This window comes from Zosterops lateralis (assembly GCF_965231275.1).
Source record: "Zosterops lateralis genome assembly, chromosome: 13".
Classification (NCBI taxonomy): domain Eukaryota; kingdom Metazoa; phylum Chordata; class Aves; order Passeriformes; family Zosteropidae; genus Zosterops; species Zosterops lateralis.
In genome coordinates, this window is record NC_139773.1 from 15,924,091 (window position 1) to 15,939,787 (window position 15,697).

Genomic DNA, 15,697 nt, shown 5'->3' on the forward strand with positions numbered 1-15,697 from the left:
TAACAAGAGTGGAAACTTGTGTAGACCATATTTATGGTATTAACAAGCAGTTAAAAGATTTATCCTTCTTCTGATCAATATTGTTCGTGGCCGGTCCTTCCCCCCCCAACCCCGGGCCCTCCCCGAAGGCTGCAATGACAATCGCCTTCATACTTTTTCATCACCGATCGAGGTGGCAAAACCCTTTTGTAATTTTCATTAGCCCAGTAAACATGCAATTAACATGCAGCACTGTGGTTAACTTAATTCCTGTTTTAAGGCAAGGACAAGCAAGAAATGGAAGAGCGTTTGTTCCATTTGTCAAGTATGACACACTCCCTACCCTAACAGTTTCTTAAAATAAAAGCTCGGCTCCCCCACCACCACGACCACCACCCCTCTTTCCAGAAACCCCCCACACTGACACACACACACACACAAAAAGGAGCAGGAATCCATTAGTTGGAGAGTATTCTCCTGCCAAATGCGGTATAATGTATTCCAAATTTTCCCAAGCCCTCACTGTACCGGGGTCCCGTTCCCCCCACTCCCCCCCTCCCATCCTGGGGAAAAGGGGTTGACTCGCTGATATTTCTCGTGGGTGAAAGATTCAGCCTTTTTCCTAACCGCTATTTTTATTTTTTTTTTTTAAATATAAAAAATAAAACTAAACGTGCTTCCCATGACTAAAAGTTGCCATGTTTGTGAAGGGGGTGGGGAAAAAAAAATGTCTCCAAGGGTTTCAGTTAGCAACAAATGATTATTGCAACGGATTTTTGGTAATGAAAAAATGTGGAGTACCTCTTTGGAGCTGGGATCTCAGGGGCAGTGAGAGAGAGAGAGGGGGGGAGAGGGAGAGAAGGAGAGAGAGAGAAAGAGATTGCTGATTAGCTCGGATTCTTTCCCAACTTGCTTTAGCGTGTGCTTGCGTTCCCTGCCGACCCTACACAGGACACTATATATTTTTTCCCCTTCGGTGCATGTGTTGATAGTCCAGCCTGTAGTTGTTTGCGGTTGGCTTTTTTTTTTTTTTTTTCTCCTTTTCATTTTTTGGGTTGTCTTTTTTTTTTTTTTTTTTTTTTTCTGCCGGGGAGGGGGGAGGTGGGAAAGGGGGGGAGGGGGGGCTGAAATCAGTCGCATCCATCCTGCCCCCACAGTCATTAACTTAGGAGATTTCCCTCTTTTTTTTTTTCTTTTTTTTTTTTTTTTTTTCTTTTTTTCTCCCCAATTGGAGAGGTGGGTTGTGAATATTTTCCCCTCTTTTTTTTTTTTTTCTTTTTTTTTTCTATTTTTTTTTTTTTTTTTAAGTCTCGCCTTTCCAGCTCCAAACAAGGTGTAGCGAGACGCTCTTCCTTCTAAGGAATGAAATGAGACAAGGATCACTCAAAGACATCTCCTACCTTGGGCTTGGGGATTTTTTCTTAAAGGCAAGGCGCACATTCCTAAGCAGCTGTGTACAAAGCCCCCCCTGAAATCTTGTCTGTGTAAAGTTAGAGTGTGTTCAGGGTGTTGTTTTTTTTTTTTCCTCTCTCTCCCAAGGCTGATCGCTAATAATACATCGAAAGCACTTCCCTTTAGGTTGTGGGAAATCTATTCCCTTCACCTTGCTTCCTTTTTTTTCCCCCCTGAAGGCTGTAACTTTACTTTTTTTTTTTTTTTTTTTTTTTTACGCTCTCTCTCTCTTTTTTTTTTTTTTTTTTTTTTAATCAGTTTGCACAATCGCTTAGATAAACACCAAGAAGGAGACTTCTCTTTAATTACCCAACGCACATCTTTCTGGGGGGCAAACAGCGGTCTGATTTTTTTATTATTTTTTATTTTTTATTATTATTATTTGTTTGTTTCACCTGCCAAACTAAAGGAGAGGTAGAAAAAGGAAGATGCAAGCGATTTGGGACCTTGAACAAGGCAAATATGGTTTTGGTATGTTTACTTCTAGTTTTTTTTCTTCTTCTTTGACACTTTTTTCGGGCAATGTGTTGTGATTCTTGTGTTTCTCTTTTAAGGAAAACAAAAAATCCAAAAAAGCAAATGTTAGCTAACGTGCGTCGTAAACGATCGTTTCTAAGGTTACGTGGGTTGCTCTAAGGAGGGGAAGAGGGGAGGGGGGCAGACCCAACTATGTGTAATTGCAGCACCATCAGTTAGCACGTCCTTTAGCTAAATAAAGCAAAGCAGCAAACAAACAAACAAGCGAACAAACCCAAGGAGCGGAGCCGCTTTCCAGGTCCGAGGCAAAGCGCCTCGGAGTCATTTTTTTTTTCCAGGAGCAGCAGAGCCCTGGAGCTGCCGGCCCTGCCCGGAGCCGGGGCTGCTCGGGGGGCAGAGCGGACAGAGCCGCTCCGGAGGGTGGGAGGGAGGGCAGGATGAGCCTCTTTAACTTTAACTGATGGGTATTAAACTGCCCCGGGATCGCGCCGCCGTGGGCAGCTGGCAGCGTTTATTTGGATGGGGGGGGGGGAGGAAATAATAATAATAATAATAGTAATAATAATAATAAAAAGGTCGGTGGTGAAGGTAAAGCGCCGAGATCCCCTCTCCCCCTCCGCTCCCTTCCCTGGTTAAGCAAGTACAATGGAAAGAAGCTGGAATATACTCACCATCCGAAGGTGTGGTTGGCAGTTCGGCTGAGGCTTTAAGGCAATTATTTATCCTTTTTTTTTTTTTTTTTTTTTTTTTTTTTTTAAGTGTTATTGCAAAAAGAGTAGATCTGACTTTAAGCAGCAGAAGTGTTTTGCTCTGACAACAGCAAGCGAGGCACAGATCCTCGTTTAAAAAAAAAAAAAAAATCACAAAACAGGATCTCCCCCCCCCCCCCCCCCCCCCCCAATCCCTTACCACTATCCCTTAAAAATACCTATTCGGCACAGCTCTCGCAGAAAACCTGATGCAGAAATCTTATAGTCCGGTCTAGGAGTGCCCAAGCCAATTAATTTTAAATCCTTAGGAATTAATCAGATTAAAATGTACAGAAGTTTCATTCTCGTATGCATACGTGAGCCAAAAGTCGTTTCCCTTTAAGAGATCCTTTTCTTTTAAAGTTGAATTTTAGGCAGATAAGAGACTTACACTAGGGGGCAGCCAGATACTGTACTTGCTCCAATCTTAAGCAATTTTTTTTTCCCTCTCTCACAGCATATGCTCTGATTTAGCACTGTAAATTTTTCAGAGGACCCAACTCTGACAGCCCCTGGTGATTTTCAAAGTACCACAAGCCAGTGGTTAAAAATTGCATTGACTTGGAAGTTCAGAGGCACACAATAGGAGCCACTTTCCCTATTCATGGAACTTCAGTGTGGTGGAAGAGAAAAACACACACATACTACATTGAGGGAGAAGAGGAATTCATTGAATTCTGTTAGACGTAACTGCTTTCCACTGAGTTCAGAGCGAAACTCGGTATTTGTTCGATGCTGTATTCATATTGCGATTTAATCTAGAAAGAATTAGAGGACTGTTAGGCAGCTTTCTGCCAGGAAAGCAGCTTCCCCCTCCTTCCTCCCTCTCTTTTTTGCAACCTAAAGATTTACACCGGCTCTATCCTCAACTCTATTTTAGCAAAATAAATCCTTCCACTCCCTCTCATTAAAATAAATTTACATCTGCAGTAAAAATGGCAGGAGGGATGCGTTTGTTTATTTGGAAAAAAAAAACCAACACGGTTCTCACTTTTAAAGCAGAGCATTTCTATTGTCATTAGCCTCGGAGAAGGACAGTGGAGAATCTCCTTTTTCCTTGCGAGGCGCTCAGGTTTCCAGGATTATTTAGCGAAATTAGCTGCAGTTCATTTTTACATTCATCTCTTCTGTCTCAACCCACTCGCAGGGGTGTTTTCAAATAAATAGCAAAGCAGCTAATGGTGCTAATAGATAGTTATATCGCCGCATCCCTCGAAGAGCAAATAGTTAATCTGGGGCATTCTTCATTAATGCTTGAGCAATCAGCGTATACGGCGGCTTTTAAGCGTCTATCAATGGGTTTTTCATTTTTACGATCATACCTTCAAACTATTAATATTGTGCGTCCTGCTAAACCCGCTTTCTCCTCTGATTTCTGCGTTTGTGTTAGGACGGCGTGTGTGTTTTTTTCATATGGCGAATTAATCCTGTTTACTTGGTCAGATTCGAGACAGGAAAGGTTGGTTGTTGGGTTGTGCTTTGGGTTTTTTTGGCTTTTATTATTATTTTTTTTTCCTCAGGAAATTCAACCTCAGCGACAAATCTGTGACTATTCTGTATTTTGAACCCCCACCTTCTCCTAACCCTCCCCGAGAGGTGACCTCCTCATCCCTGGCTTGTTTGGGAACCATAAAGCAGGTCCCCACATTTTAACCAGGAAAAGATTCCTTTCCCACTTTCTGCCATCCCAGTCTCTCCTGGTCACTATTTCGGGTAAAGGTTATTATTTTTTTTCTTTACTCCGTGAGGATCAATGGGGGAAACGCTGCAGCTTTGTCACAAAAAACCCTCCTCGCCCGTGGGGTCTGAGCATCACCAGCTTTCCAGGCAGGACACCCTCAACTCGAGGTGCTTTTTTACAACTTTCCAGCCATCCCCGCACCTGCGGCTTTAGCCACACGTACCGTTTGTGCGGCACAAGCGTGTGGGCATGTGGCAACGTGAAAAAAGTGTGTGTGAGGAGGTGAAGGGGACAATGAATCCCTCCCGGAGCGGGGGCCGGGTCCGTGTCCCCGCGGCCGCGCTGGGGCCGGGCTGGGAGCGCTCCCGGCCGGCTGTGCTCGCAGAGCAGGAACGCTCCGCCCGGGCGTTTATCTCTCCGTGTTAACATGTTTTCTATTTTATCACTCCGTCCTTTTGCTTGTTCGAGCGTCTTTTGGTCATTTTCAGCGGGAGACGGGCTGGAGTCCCCGCTGCGCCGGGCGGTAGCTCCGTTCAGCGGGAAATAAAAACATCTTCGTGCTCAGCTCTGTTACCTGCGGCTTGTGCAGCGCGGGGGGCGCGTTACAGCGCCGGGGGACGGGCGGTCACCGAACCCCGAACCGGCCAAACCCCGAAATAAAGTTAAAGGGGCTGAGCCGAGCCCGGCGCGGCGGTGCCGAGGGAAAGGCGCGGGTGTCCCGCTCTCGGGAGCGGCGTGCGGGGCTCGGGCTGTGCCGGGCTGGGGCTGTGCCGGGCTCGGGCTGTGCCGGGAGCGGGGCCGCGCTCCCCTCGCTGCGGGAACCAGGAGCGGCCGGGCGGAGCCCCCGCGCCCCGCCGGGGCCGGGATGAGCGAGCGGCCGCTCCCGGAGCTCCGGGCACACGCTCAGCTCGGCTCGGCTCGGCTCGGCGCGGCTCAGCACAGCCCGGCCGGGCTCGGCGGGACAAGGGGCGGCCGGCGGGACACGGGGTGCAGGTGCCCGGAGCGGGGCTGGAGGGCTCCGCCGTGAGAGCCTCCCCTCCATCCCGCACGGCGCTCCCCGAGCGCTTTCGGCGGAACTGCGGCCGCCCCTTCCCCGCGGCGGCGGCGGCGGCGGCAGTGCCGGAGCTCGGCTTTACTTTATTCCGTGGAGTTTTTACCTCGCTTTAACGCCTGCTTCCCGCTTCGCACCCGCCGCCCCCTGCGAGCCCCGAGGCCGTGCCCCGGCGGGCAGCCCCAGGTGAGGCGGCGGCGGCTCCGCGCTCCGGGCTCGCCTTAACCCCTGGCCCCGGCGGGGCGGGAGGGCGCGGGGCCGGCGGGCGCGGAGGGCGGCGGGCGGCGCTAGGACCGCGCGGGCGGCGGCGGCGGCCATGGCGGGCCGCGCAAGGGCGGCGCGGGCCAATGAGGGCCGGGGGGCGGGGCGCGCGCGCCCGGCCAGTCAGGCGCCGGCCCGGTTGCCTTATAAGGCGCGCGGTCGCCATGGCGACGCGCGCTGAGTTGCAGCAGCCGTGTCAAAGTTCACTCTCCCGCCAGCGGGGCGAGCGGCCGGCGGGGAGCGCGCTCGCCGCTCCTCGGCCCACACGCCGCCCGCACCGCCCGCCCGCCCCGCCCCGCGCCGCCCCTCCCCGTCGCCGCGAGGGGAGGGGAGCGGGGGGGAGCCCCTGCTTCTTTTTATTTTGGGGCGGGGGGGCGCGGGGGGGAGCGCTGGCGCGCTCTCCCCGTGGTGATTTTTTTTCCCCTCCTCCCTCCCTCTCTCCCCGGCTGAGGAGCGATGCTGCGCGCTGGGTTATGATCCTTCCCTCTCTCTCTCTCTCTCTCTCTCTCCCTCCTCCTCCTCCTCCTCCTCCTCCTCTCCTCCTCCTCCTCCTCCTCCTCCTCCTCCTCCTCCCGCTCCCCTCTTTTATCATCCTGGCTGGCTGGGCGCTGCTGCGCTGGCGAGTTGACTCCTTCCCTCCCCCCCGCCCCGCGGCCCCCCTCCCCCTGCCCGCGCCGTGAGCACCGGCGGCGCGGAGGCGAGAGCCCACTTGCGAGGCGGCAGAAGCAGCATAAGGCAGCGCGGCGGCGGCGGCGGCAGCGGCGGGAGCGGGAGCGGCGGCGGCGGCGGGAGCGGCGGCAGCGGCGGCAGCAGCACCCGAGCGGCGGCGGCGGCGGCGGCGGGAGCGGGAGCGGCGGCGGGGAGGACGCGGCGCGGCGGGAGCGGCGAACCGGCGGAGCTGGGGCAGAGCAGAGCGGAGCGGAGCACAGGAGCTGAGCTGAGCTGAGCTGAGCTGAGCTGAGCTGAGCTGAGAGAGCGGCGGCGGCGGCGCCCGAGAGGAGGAGGAGGAGGAGGAGGAGGAGGAACAACAACAAAATAAACAATCATAATAATAATTCGTACTAATCGTAATCGTAACGATCTCATAAGAATTTTTTTATAAAACAAAAAAAAAAAAAAAAAAAAAAAAAGAGAGAGAGAGAGAAAGCGAGGAGGAGGAGGAGGAAAGGAGAAAAAAAAAAAAAAAAAAAAAAAAGAGCCAACAGCCCCCCCACACCCCCGAGCCCAAAAGAGGGAGCGAGTGAGAGCAAGAGCGCAGCGGCCGGGCGGAGCGGCGGAGAGGAAGAATTAAAGCGAGCGAAGGAGGGAGGAGAGACAGAGCAGAGAGAGAGGAGGAAAGAGGAGGAGGAGGAAAAAAAAAAAAGCCCACAAAAACAAAGCGATCGCAGTTGATGTTGCTGCTGCAAGCTGGACTTCCAAAAACTACGGCGAGACCGACCGCTCTCCGCGCCGAGAAGAGTCTCCTCCGCTGTGCGTGTTTTTTTCCGCTGTGTGTGTAATCTTTAACCTTTTATTCATTCTTATTTTGATGGCTTTCCTGAATGGCTGACTGCGAGCTTCCCTGGACCTGGCCCCCAGACACCCGCCTCTCCTCCTTCAACTACTCTGCTGCAGATCAGCTCTAAGAGAGAGAGAGGGAGATCTTTGAAGAGATTTTTTTTTTTTTTCTCCTCTCTCTCTCTCTCTCTCTCCCCCTCTCTCCCCCACCCCCACCACCCCTTTACTTTGCTCTCCTGGAGCCCAGACAATCGACTGGCACCTCGCCCCCCCGCACACACACCTCCATCGCCCCGTGTTTCTGCACCTTCGCCGGTACCGGGAGATCCCCCCCACCCCGACCCTCTTGAAAAAAAAAAAAAAAAAAAAAAAAAAAAAGGCAAAACAACAAAAGAGAGAGAGGGGGAAAAGAGAGAGAGAGAGAGAGGGGAGGACAAAAAAAAAAAAAAAATAAAAAGACTGCTGCAAAGCTGATCTGAAAAAGCAAAGCAAACAAACTTTGAAAATAAAGGGGGAACAGGAAGTTTGGCAACGGTGTCCAATAGATATGGCAATGGTAGTCGGTGCGTGGCGAGACCCCCAGGACGATGTGCCCGGAGCTCAGGGAACGCAGCCTTCGCAAGCCCCGCCGGTGCAGGGACCCCCGGCCGGGGCCCCGCACACCCCACAGACCCCGGGGCCCGGGGGCCCTCCCAGTACTCCAGCCCAGACCAACCCGCCGAGCCAGCAGAACCAAGGAGACAAGCAGCAGCAGCAGCAGCACATTGAATGTGTGGTTTGTGGGGACAAGTCTAGTGGCAAACATTATGGCCAGTTTACCTGCGAGGGTTGCAAGAGTTTCTTCAAGCGGAGTGTAAGGAGGAATCTCAGCTACACTTGTCGTGCCAACAGGAACTGTCCCATTGACCAGCACCACCGCAATCAGTGTCAGTACTGCCGCCTCAAAAAATGCCTCAAAGTTGGCATGAGACGGGAAGGTATTGGGATTTCATTTGTTTTGCAAATCTTTTTTTTCACTCGCTGCGTTTTTTGGGGTTTGTTTGGTTTTTTGGTTTTTTTTTTTTAATTATTTTTTTAATAATATATATAATTACTCTTAGTGTTTTTAACCTTCCTCTCCAAACCCCAAACCCAAACCAGAACCTTTCCTCCCCCCCCAACCCACCCCCCTGGAATAAAGCAGCCAGAAAGTTTCTCGTAATGAAAGAAAGCGGTGTTGGGGAGGGTGGGCAGGGAGGCAGGGGCTCTCGCATGCTTTCTCCTGCACTCGTAATTGATTTGTGTTTGTTTTGATTTTGCTGATGGAGGTTTATTGAAAGTGGATTTTTAGTTTCACGCTGCTTAGGAGCGAGATGATGATTCTGACGTGTGGTTACTTTTCCTTCGTGTTTCCTCCTGCATGCTCAGCCTTAGCCCCTGTCCCCCGAGCAGCCCTGTGTGTGTGTGTGCGTGTGTGTGTGCGTGTGTGTACACACACCCCGAGCCTCCCGAGATGCACACAACACACACACACACACACATATATATATATTTATATCCTCCAGCACCCTGCCTTAGATTGCAATTTTACACAGGCGGTTCAAATTACTATTACAATGGGACTCACCCTACCGAGGCTCTACAGCACTCCACTGTGGATTCCCAGCCGGATTTTTTTTCCTCCTTTAAAAATATATATATACACACACACACACACATCTCCACGCGTGTGTTGTGTGTATGTACACACTGCCGTGTGCCTGCCTTTCCTGCTTGTTATTACCTCACTTTTTCTCTTCTTCCTCTTATTTTCTTGTTCCTCCGGGAGAGGCAGGAGGGGGTATGGAAGGGATGGGGTTGGTGGGGGGTGTAAGGAGCAGTCCTGAAGTAAGTGTGGGGTGCTCGGATCTCTGCAAGTGGAGTCTTTGTGATATAAAATTAGACGGGAAATGTGAGCCTGCAGTTTTCCAGTGCGTGCTCTGTGTCTGGACGCTGCTATGTAGGTTAAGGGTGAGGGGGCTTGGGACTCGCCGGGCTCCTCTCTTTGTGTTTCTGCAAGAGTAACTAACCTTGGAATACAGGCGATAACAAATATAAATCAAGCACATTTTTAGGCGTTCTCCCTTCTTGTCGTCTCTCTGCCTCTGAGCCCTTTTTCTCTCTCCTTTTTCTCTCGCTGTCACCGTGTAAATTTATTAACAAAATGAAAGGCCCACTTTCCATGGGCAGCGGGGGAAGGTGCCTTTGGATAATGCCCTCGGCCTCACCAGGGGACCTGCCGGGGATGTTGTGGGGTGATTTCGCCTCCTTTGGTATTTTTTACGAGAAGGGGGGACGTATAATACCAGCAGCAACAATGTATTCAGTGGGCGAGAAACGCGTGTGGGACCAGAGCCGGGGATTTCGAACTGAAGTGTTTCTTCCTTCTCCCCTCCTCCCTCCCCATCCCGCTCCCCCAGCCTCAAATCAATGAGCTGTTTTAGGTGTAACGGAGAGAAAAAAAAATACACAAAGACGTATCCTGCATCTCTTGAAGGAGGGGGTGGCGGTGGAGGGGAGGGGGGGATAACTGGACTGTGGTGTGTTTTGGGAAGTGAAGGAGCTGGGCTCCCGCAGCAGCCCTGGCCGAGCCCTCAGCGTCCCTCAGCTTTTATTGTTGCTTTGACTTGACCCGAGAAGTGCGGAGCCTTAGAGCGGGGCCGGGGCTGAACTCTGCCTGGGAAAATGCATGTTCCCCCTGAAGCTGGCCGGGGCCGGGGTCACACAGGCACGCACAAGCACACAAAGCAAGGCTGTATTTGAACCGATGGTCGCAATTCAGATATTAATAGCTGTAGTTTCTTCTCTATTTACTGCAGCGGTCCAGAGGGGCAGAATGCCACCCACACAGCCAACTCATGGTCAGTTCGCCTTGACAAATGGGGACCCTCTCAACTGCCATTCCTACCTATCCGGATATATCTCCCTTCTTCTGAGAGCAGAGCCCTACCCCACCTCCCGCTTTGGCAGTCAGTGCATGCAACCCAACAACATCATGGGCATCGAGAACATTTGTGAACTGGCAGCTAGGATGCTCTTCAGCGCGGTGGAGTGGGCCAGGAATATCCCCTTCTTCCCAGACCTCCAGATCACAGACCAGGTGGCCCTCCTGAGGCTGACCTGGAGCGAGTTGTTTGTCCTCAACGCTGCCCAGTGCTCCATGCCCCTCCACGTAGCTCCGCTCCTGGCAGCTGCTGGCCTCCACGCTTCGCCAATGTCTGCTGACCGAGTGGTCGCCTTTATGGACCACATACGAATCTTCCAAGAGCAAGTAGAAAAACTGAAAGCATTGCATGTCGACTCTGCAGAATATAGCTGTTTAAAGGCCATAGTCCTCTTCACCTCAGGTAGGCGGAATTTCTTTGCTCCTTTTTTTTTTATTATTTTATTTTTATTTTTTATTTTTTTCTCCTTCCCCGGGCCCCCCTTGAGAAAGTGTTTGCTCTTGCAAAGTGTTACTGCCTGCAGCCCCATCCCCTCTCCCTGGCCCCCCAAGAACCAGCGTGGTCTGTTTTCCTTTTAGGAAGCGGTGCCCTGTGCACTCTCCCCTTCAGGGCCTCGGATCTGAGCATCCCATCTTCCAGGGAGTGTGAATCAGAAAAAAAAAAAAAATTAAATTAAAATAAAACACACACACACACGATTATTATTTTTTTTAAGAAAAAAAACCCCAGACAGCCCCAGTATACACCCCAACCTTAGCTGAATAATGCTGGGGACTGGGAAAGAAGGGGCCCGGGAAGAGGCACCCATTCGCCACGAGAGACTGAGCTCTTCCCATTGAAAATAATATTTTATTTAACAGTATAGCTCTGGGTTGTTGCATTTAATGACACGCATCCAAACAGCAGCAAAATCTGTTTGATGTTGTTAAATACAAGTCGTCTTATCAGTGAAATCACTTTAAAAAGAGGATCATTTTATGGGCAGCCAGGAAGGGAAAAAAGCCCTGCAGGATTAAAAATTGAATTTAAAAAAAAAAAAGTTAAATGCGCAAATCTGAGTTTAAAATATGTTCCCTGCCATCCCATAAAATAAAATAAATCAACTTTGCAAAGAGCTGTCTCTGATTTAAACAGAATGTGGCAGTGAGCAGTTCTGTGTCATTTAAGCTAAGGGGAAAAGTTTGCATTTGTACCCAGCAGGAACTGCAGAATCCAAAGCGAGTAGCGGGTGCGAAAAGATCATTACCATAAGTAGACAGGGATAGTATGGAAAAGTAAGAGGAGACTGAAGCTGCCGCTCTGCAGTGTAATTCCGGGGTGGCACAACCATGACTCTCCCGAGGAAAAGACCTCGAGGTGTTTCTTAGATAATCAAAGAGGGGAGGGGGGGTTGGGGGGGGAAATATGTGTCAACTTTTGCTGCCTAGAAATAGTGCATGAGTTATAAAGCAATAATTGAGTGCGTTGTGAAATCTAATTAGCTTGCACTAGAGTTTAACCTGGGTGAGTAATAATCCTGATATCAACTCTGGAGGCTAAATTTTTTTTTTCTTTTTTTTTTTTTTTTTTTTTTTTTTTTTTTCTTCTGAGGGGAAAGAAAAAAAAAATCTGCTCGCTAATTTGTGCAATACGTTATCTCAGATCACTAACTTTGAGGCTGCACCGGCAACCCAGTGTGCTGGAGCCCTCGAAGTTTGGGGATTAAATTTAAAAACACATCTATTTCGCCTGTAACTCATTTGGACGCTTGGGAAAGTGGCCACGCGATAAACATATGAATGGAAGCAGGACCTGCAAAATAATTACTCATCAGAGTTTTTTAAAGCCTGATATCAGGAAACAGGAAAAAAATGTAGTTTATGTGGGAAAAGAAGGGCTCACAATCCGTTCCTTGTTGTGTTAAAGGGGGTCTGGGGAACGAAGTCATTTTCTGGACTTTGTCCAGGTTCTGGGTCGTGACCTAAACTTCCTTTTATATATTATTGCTTTACACATAAAAAACTTCTCCCTTTTTTTTTTTTTCCCTCCCCCCCCCCCACCCCAAATTACTCGTGCTAAATCCTAAGGTGATCAATGAGCAGGGCTCATCTAGCCACAGGGAGACAGGGATCCCGAGTGGGCAGGGGTGTCCGTGGGGTGCTTATTTTATTTTTCTATCATTTTTCTAGGATGCATTTTCCCCTCTCCCTCGCTCAGCCGCTCAGCGAGGATCCCACACACGCTCACATCCCTCCCCAGCCCCTGCCCAGCTCACACCCACACCAAGGAGTTTATTTCCAATCCTGCCTTTTCTCCCAAATCACTTTTTTTTTTTTTCCCTTTTTTTTTTTCTTTTTTTTTCTTTTTTTTTTTTTTTTTTGTAGCCTTCTGAGAAAACAATCGTCCGATCCTGTCGTAACTGTTTAATTTATGACTATTTTCAAAATGGGAGGCCTGGCGTGTAAATTGCCTCCCAACTAGATAAACGTTTCTTGTTATCTGATTCTGGGGAAGACAGCCGCATGCAAAAAAATATAGGGTGATGCTTGCAGCTTCTGCAGCACCCCAATAACCCTCCCTGATGTAAAGCAGACTCACATAGATGCATATAATGTTTGCTGCAGCCTCTTTTAAGAGGGAGGGGGGAAAAAATCTGGGTTCTAATGACTCGCAGAATATGCATGTGTTAGCCCTGTGCCTAGGAAAGCCACAGGGAGGTCAGGTCACAACCTGTGCTCTTTCAGCACAGACGTCTCTGATTTAAAGGGAACTTATTGTATTTTAGCGTATCAGGAAAAAAAAAAAAAAAAAAGAGAAAAAAAAAAAGAGAAAAAAATGTCCAGACCCTATCAGGGAGTTTTCTTCTTGTAAGGGCCTTTAGGTTTAAAAAGAAGAAGAAGAGGAAAAAAAAAAAGAGGGGGGAGTGGAGGGGGGGGAAGAAAGAAAGAGAAAAGAAAAGAGGGGGGAAAAGAAACAGCTCAAATGAACAGAGAGATCACAGTTTGCATGGCTGCCTCTGAATAGGCTAAACTGACAAGATCAGTTTTAAAGGGCCACTTAAATCAGTTTCAAAGACTGAAGAAAAACGCGTTGTCTTCTTTGGGGGAGAATCTGTTGCTGGATCCGGGGCGCCATTATCTTTGGCTGGGCCAGTTTTTTATTATTATGATGATTTCTATCACTATGAGTAGTATTCCTTCTCATTGCAGGGTTAGGCTCTCCCCAATTATTTTCCAAGGAGGGGGGGGGGTGTGGAGAAATAGTGTCTCCCTTTCCCCCCTTTCCACTCCAGCCCTCCCCGCCCCCCCAGCCTTTCCCCCAAAAAATACAGATCTGTGAAATTAGGCTGGGCCAGCACCTCCTTGCCAACCCCTCAGGTCTGTGGTGCCATTAGACATCTCCACTCTGGGAGCTGTGCTCAGTCCTAAAGGAGACCCTCTAGAAGAGAGAGAAACACAAACACACACACAGACACACACACACATGCACAGAGAGATTGTCCCTTTTGGTAGAACCCACTTAAACTCTGGGGGGCAAGGTGATGGTGCACGATCCACTCTTAAACCCAGACATTTAAAAGCAAAGAAAAAAAAATCAAATTAATTTTTTTTAAAAAAAAAGCACAAAACAACACCGAAAACCTTTTTAATCTGATGATTGCTTTCTTTTTTTTTTTTTTTCTTTTTCTTTCTTTTTTTTTTTTTTTTTTTTTTTTTAATACACTTTCTTCTAGATGCCTGTGGTCTCTCTGATGTAGCCCATGTTGAAAGTTTACAGGAGAAGTCACAGTGTGCTTTGGAAGAGTATGTTAGGAGCCAGTATCCCAACCAGCCAACACGATTCGGGAAGCTATTACTACGTCTCCCCTCCCTTCGCACTGTCTCCTCTTCTGTCATAGAGCAATTGTTTTTCGTCCGTTTGGTAGGTAAAACCCCCATAGAAACCCTAATCAGGGATATGTTACTGTCTGGCAGCAGTTTTAACTGGCCTTACATGTCCATTCAATAAAACATTCAAAAGAGAGAGAGAGAGAGAGAAACAAAAAAACAAATAAAACAAACAAGACAAAAAATTAAAAAATAAAAAAAATCAAAATTGAGAAGGGAGATGAGAGTGAAAGGAAAGCAAAAAAATGACATTTGGGTTCTGGTTGTTTCTTAAATTTCCTTCTGCTAAGAAAGGATGTAAAAGGATGTTACAAGTTTGCTAAGAGAAGAGAGGAAAAAATTAATGGACTGTGAATTAAAAAAAAAAAGAGACTGTCAAATGAACTTTTACAGGATGCATTAAAAACTCCCGTGTCGTTCAGAAAAAAAAAACTTGCTACTTATCTTTTTTTTTTTGTAAAAAATAAAAAAAGAGGGAAAGAAAAAAAGAAAGAAGAAGAAAAGAAACGATGGTGGGCTTTTTCTTTTTTTCTTTTTTCTTCTTTTTTTTTGCTTCTTTTTGGGGTAAACTTTTTAAAAAATCTCGCTTAAAGTGCATTTAAAGGAAATTTGGAGAAAATTAGCAGAATGGAAGAAAGTAAGTCTTTTTTTTCCAAATTATTAATTGTCCTATGTGTCTATGTACCTATAGCTGTTCTTTTTTGTATTTTTCTGGTTTCAAACCAGTTTATTCTGTGGTTCTATAATAATTTTTTGATATAACCTTGGCTTCTTTAAAAAAAAATAAAAATAAACTGTGTATCCTTAAAAAAAAAAATATATGTTCTGAAAGAATTAAAACTGAGTCCACGAAAGTATCATAGGAAGAAAGGAAAAGAGAGAGAGAGACAAAAAAAAAAAAAAAACCCTCAACAACGCAATGATGGAAGCGCACTTAAGGTGGTGACCCAAAATTTAGCTTGAAGCTGAGAGAGCTATAATTATGTAGACCCGAATGAACCACACGTGTCATACAACTCCCCCCAAATCTAGGTTTTTTTGATATTTCGGACAGAAAATGAACTGTGGGGATTTATTATAGGTAGAAGGATTTTGTGTCCAAGACACACAGCGGTTTTGATTTTAAAGGAGAGAAAAAAAAAATACAAAAAAAAACCAAGCAACCAAGCAAAGTGAACTTTTGTAATTTGAATTGGGTTCCACATAGTTCATCATGAATTGTTATTAAACTCCTCTATCTGTTTGTATATTTGCAAGCCCTTTGTATTATAATAATTGTTGATATTTTCCCTTTTTAAAAAATACCATTGAAATCAGCATGACAAAATAACACTGTTGGCACTTATAGATAACGTGATTGATTCAGTATCTTAGAGTTTACAGTTTTGTGTTTAAAAAAACTGAAGGTTTTTTTTTTTTTTTAAGTGCAACATTTCTGTATACTGTAAAAGTTATAATAACTGAACTGTTTGGTCGAGTCTTTGTGTGTTATATTCCAAGGAAAATTGAAAGTATTCAGAAATTAAAATATTATTTGATATCTGAAACTTGTTTGGCTGTCATAAATGTCTTTCAGAAACCACATTACTTCTCTATAGTTTGCAGTCATTTAAGTCCATAGGCAATTGATTTGTTTACTTGTCACAGTAAGTTTGTAGCAGATGTATTGTAGTGTATTTACCTGTTTAATTCCGGGATGGGGGTGGAGGACTTAAGTTCGT

At 47.4% G+C, this 15,697-nt stretch overlaps 1 protein-coding gene across 4 annotated transcripts; it reads left to right on the plus strand.

Annotated features, from left to right (window-relative positions):
- The first annotated feature begins 1,067 nt into the window (after positions 1-1,067).
- Positions 1,068-15,148, plus strand: NR2F2 (nuclear receptor subfamily 2 group F member 2). Of its 4 annotated transcripts, XM_083870901.1 has the most exons (4): positions 1,068-1,406; positions 1,841-1,902; positions 9,985-10,512; positions 13,823-15,148. In XM_083870901.1, the coding sequence occupies exons 2-4, from the start codon at positions 1,860-1,862 to the stop codon at positions 14,095-14,097; spliced, it is 846 nt and encodes a 281-aa protein (XP_083727027.1). In that variant the 5' UTR covers positions 1,068-1,406; positions 1,841-1,859; the 3' UTR covers positions 14,098-15,148. The 4 variants fall into 4 exon arrangements, with proteins under 4 accessions (XP_083727027.1, XP_083727026.1, XP_083727025.1 ...); XM_083870900.1 differs by lacking the exon at positions 1,068-1,406 and having other exon boundaries at positions 1,689-1,902; XM_083870899.1 differs by lacking the exons at positions 1,068-1,406; positions 1,841-1,902 and adding an exon at positions 6,540-7,120.
- Positions 15,149-15,697: the final 549 nt, after the last annotated feature.

Coding starts and splice junctions, on each gene's coding strand:
- NR2F2 (XM_083870898.1), top strand. CDS start 7,695: ATGGCAATGGTAGTCGGTGCGTGGCGAGACCCCCAGGACGATGTGCCC. Junction 8,125..9,984: donor AGTTGGCATGAGACGGGAAG/GTATTGGGATTT, acceptor TATTTACTGCAG/CGGTCCAGAGGGGCAGAATG. Junction 10,513..13,822: donor CATAGTCCTCTTCACCTCAG/GTAGGCGGAATT, acceptor ACTTTCTTCTAG/ATGCCTGTGGTCTCTCTGAT.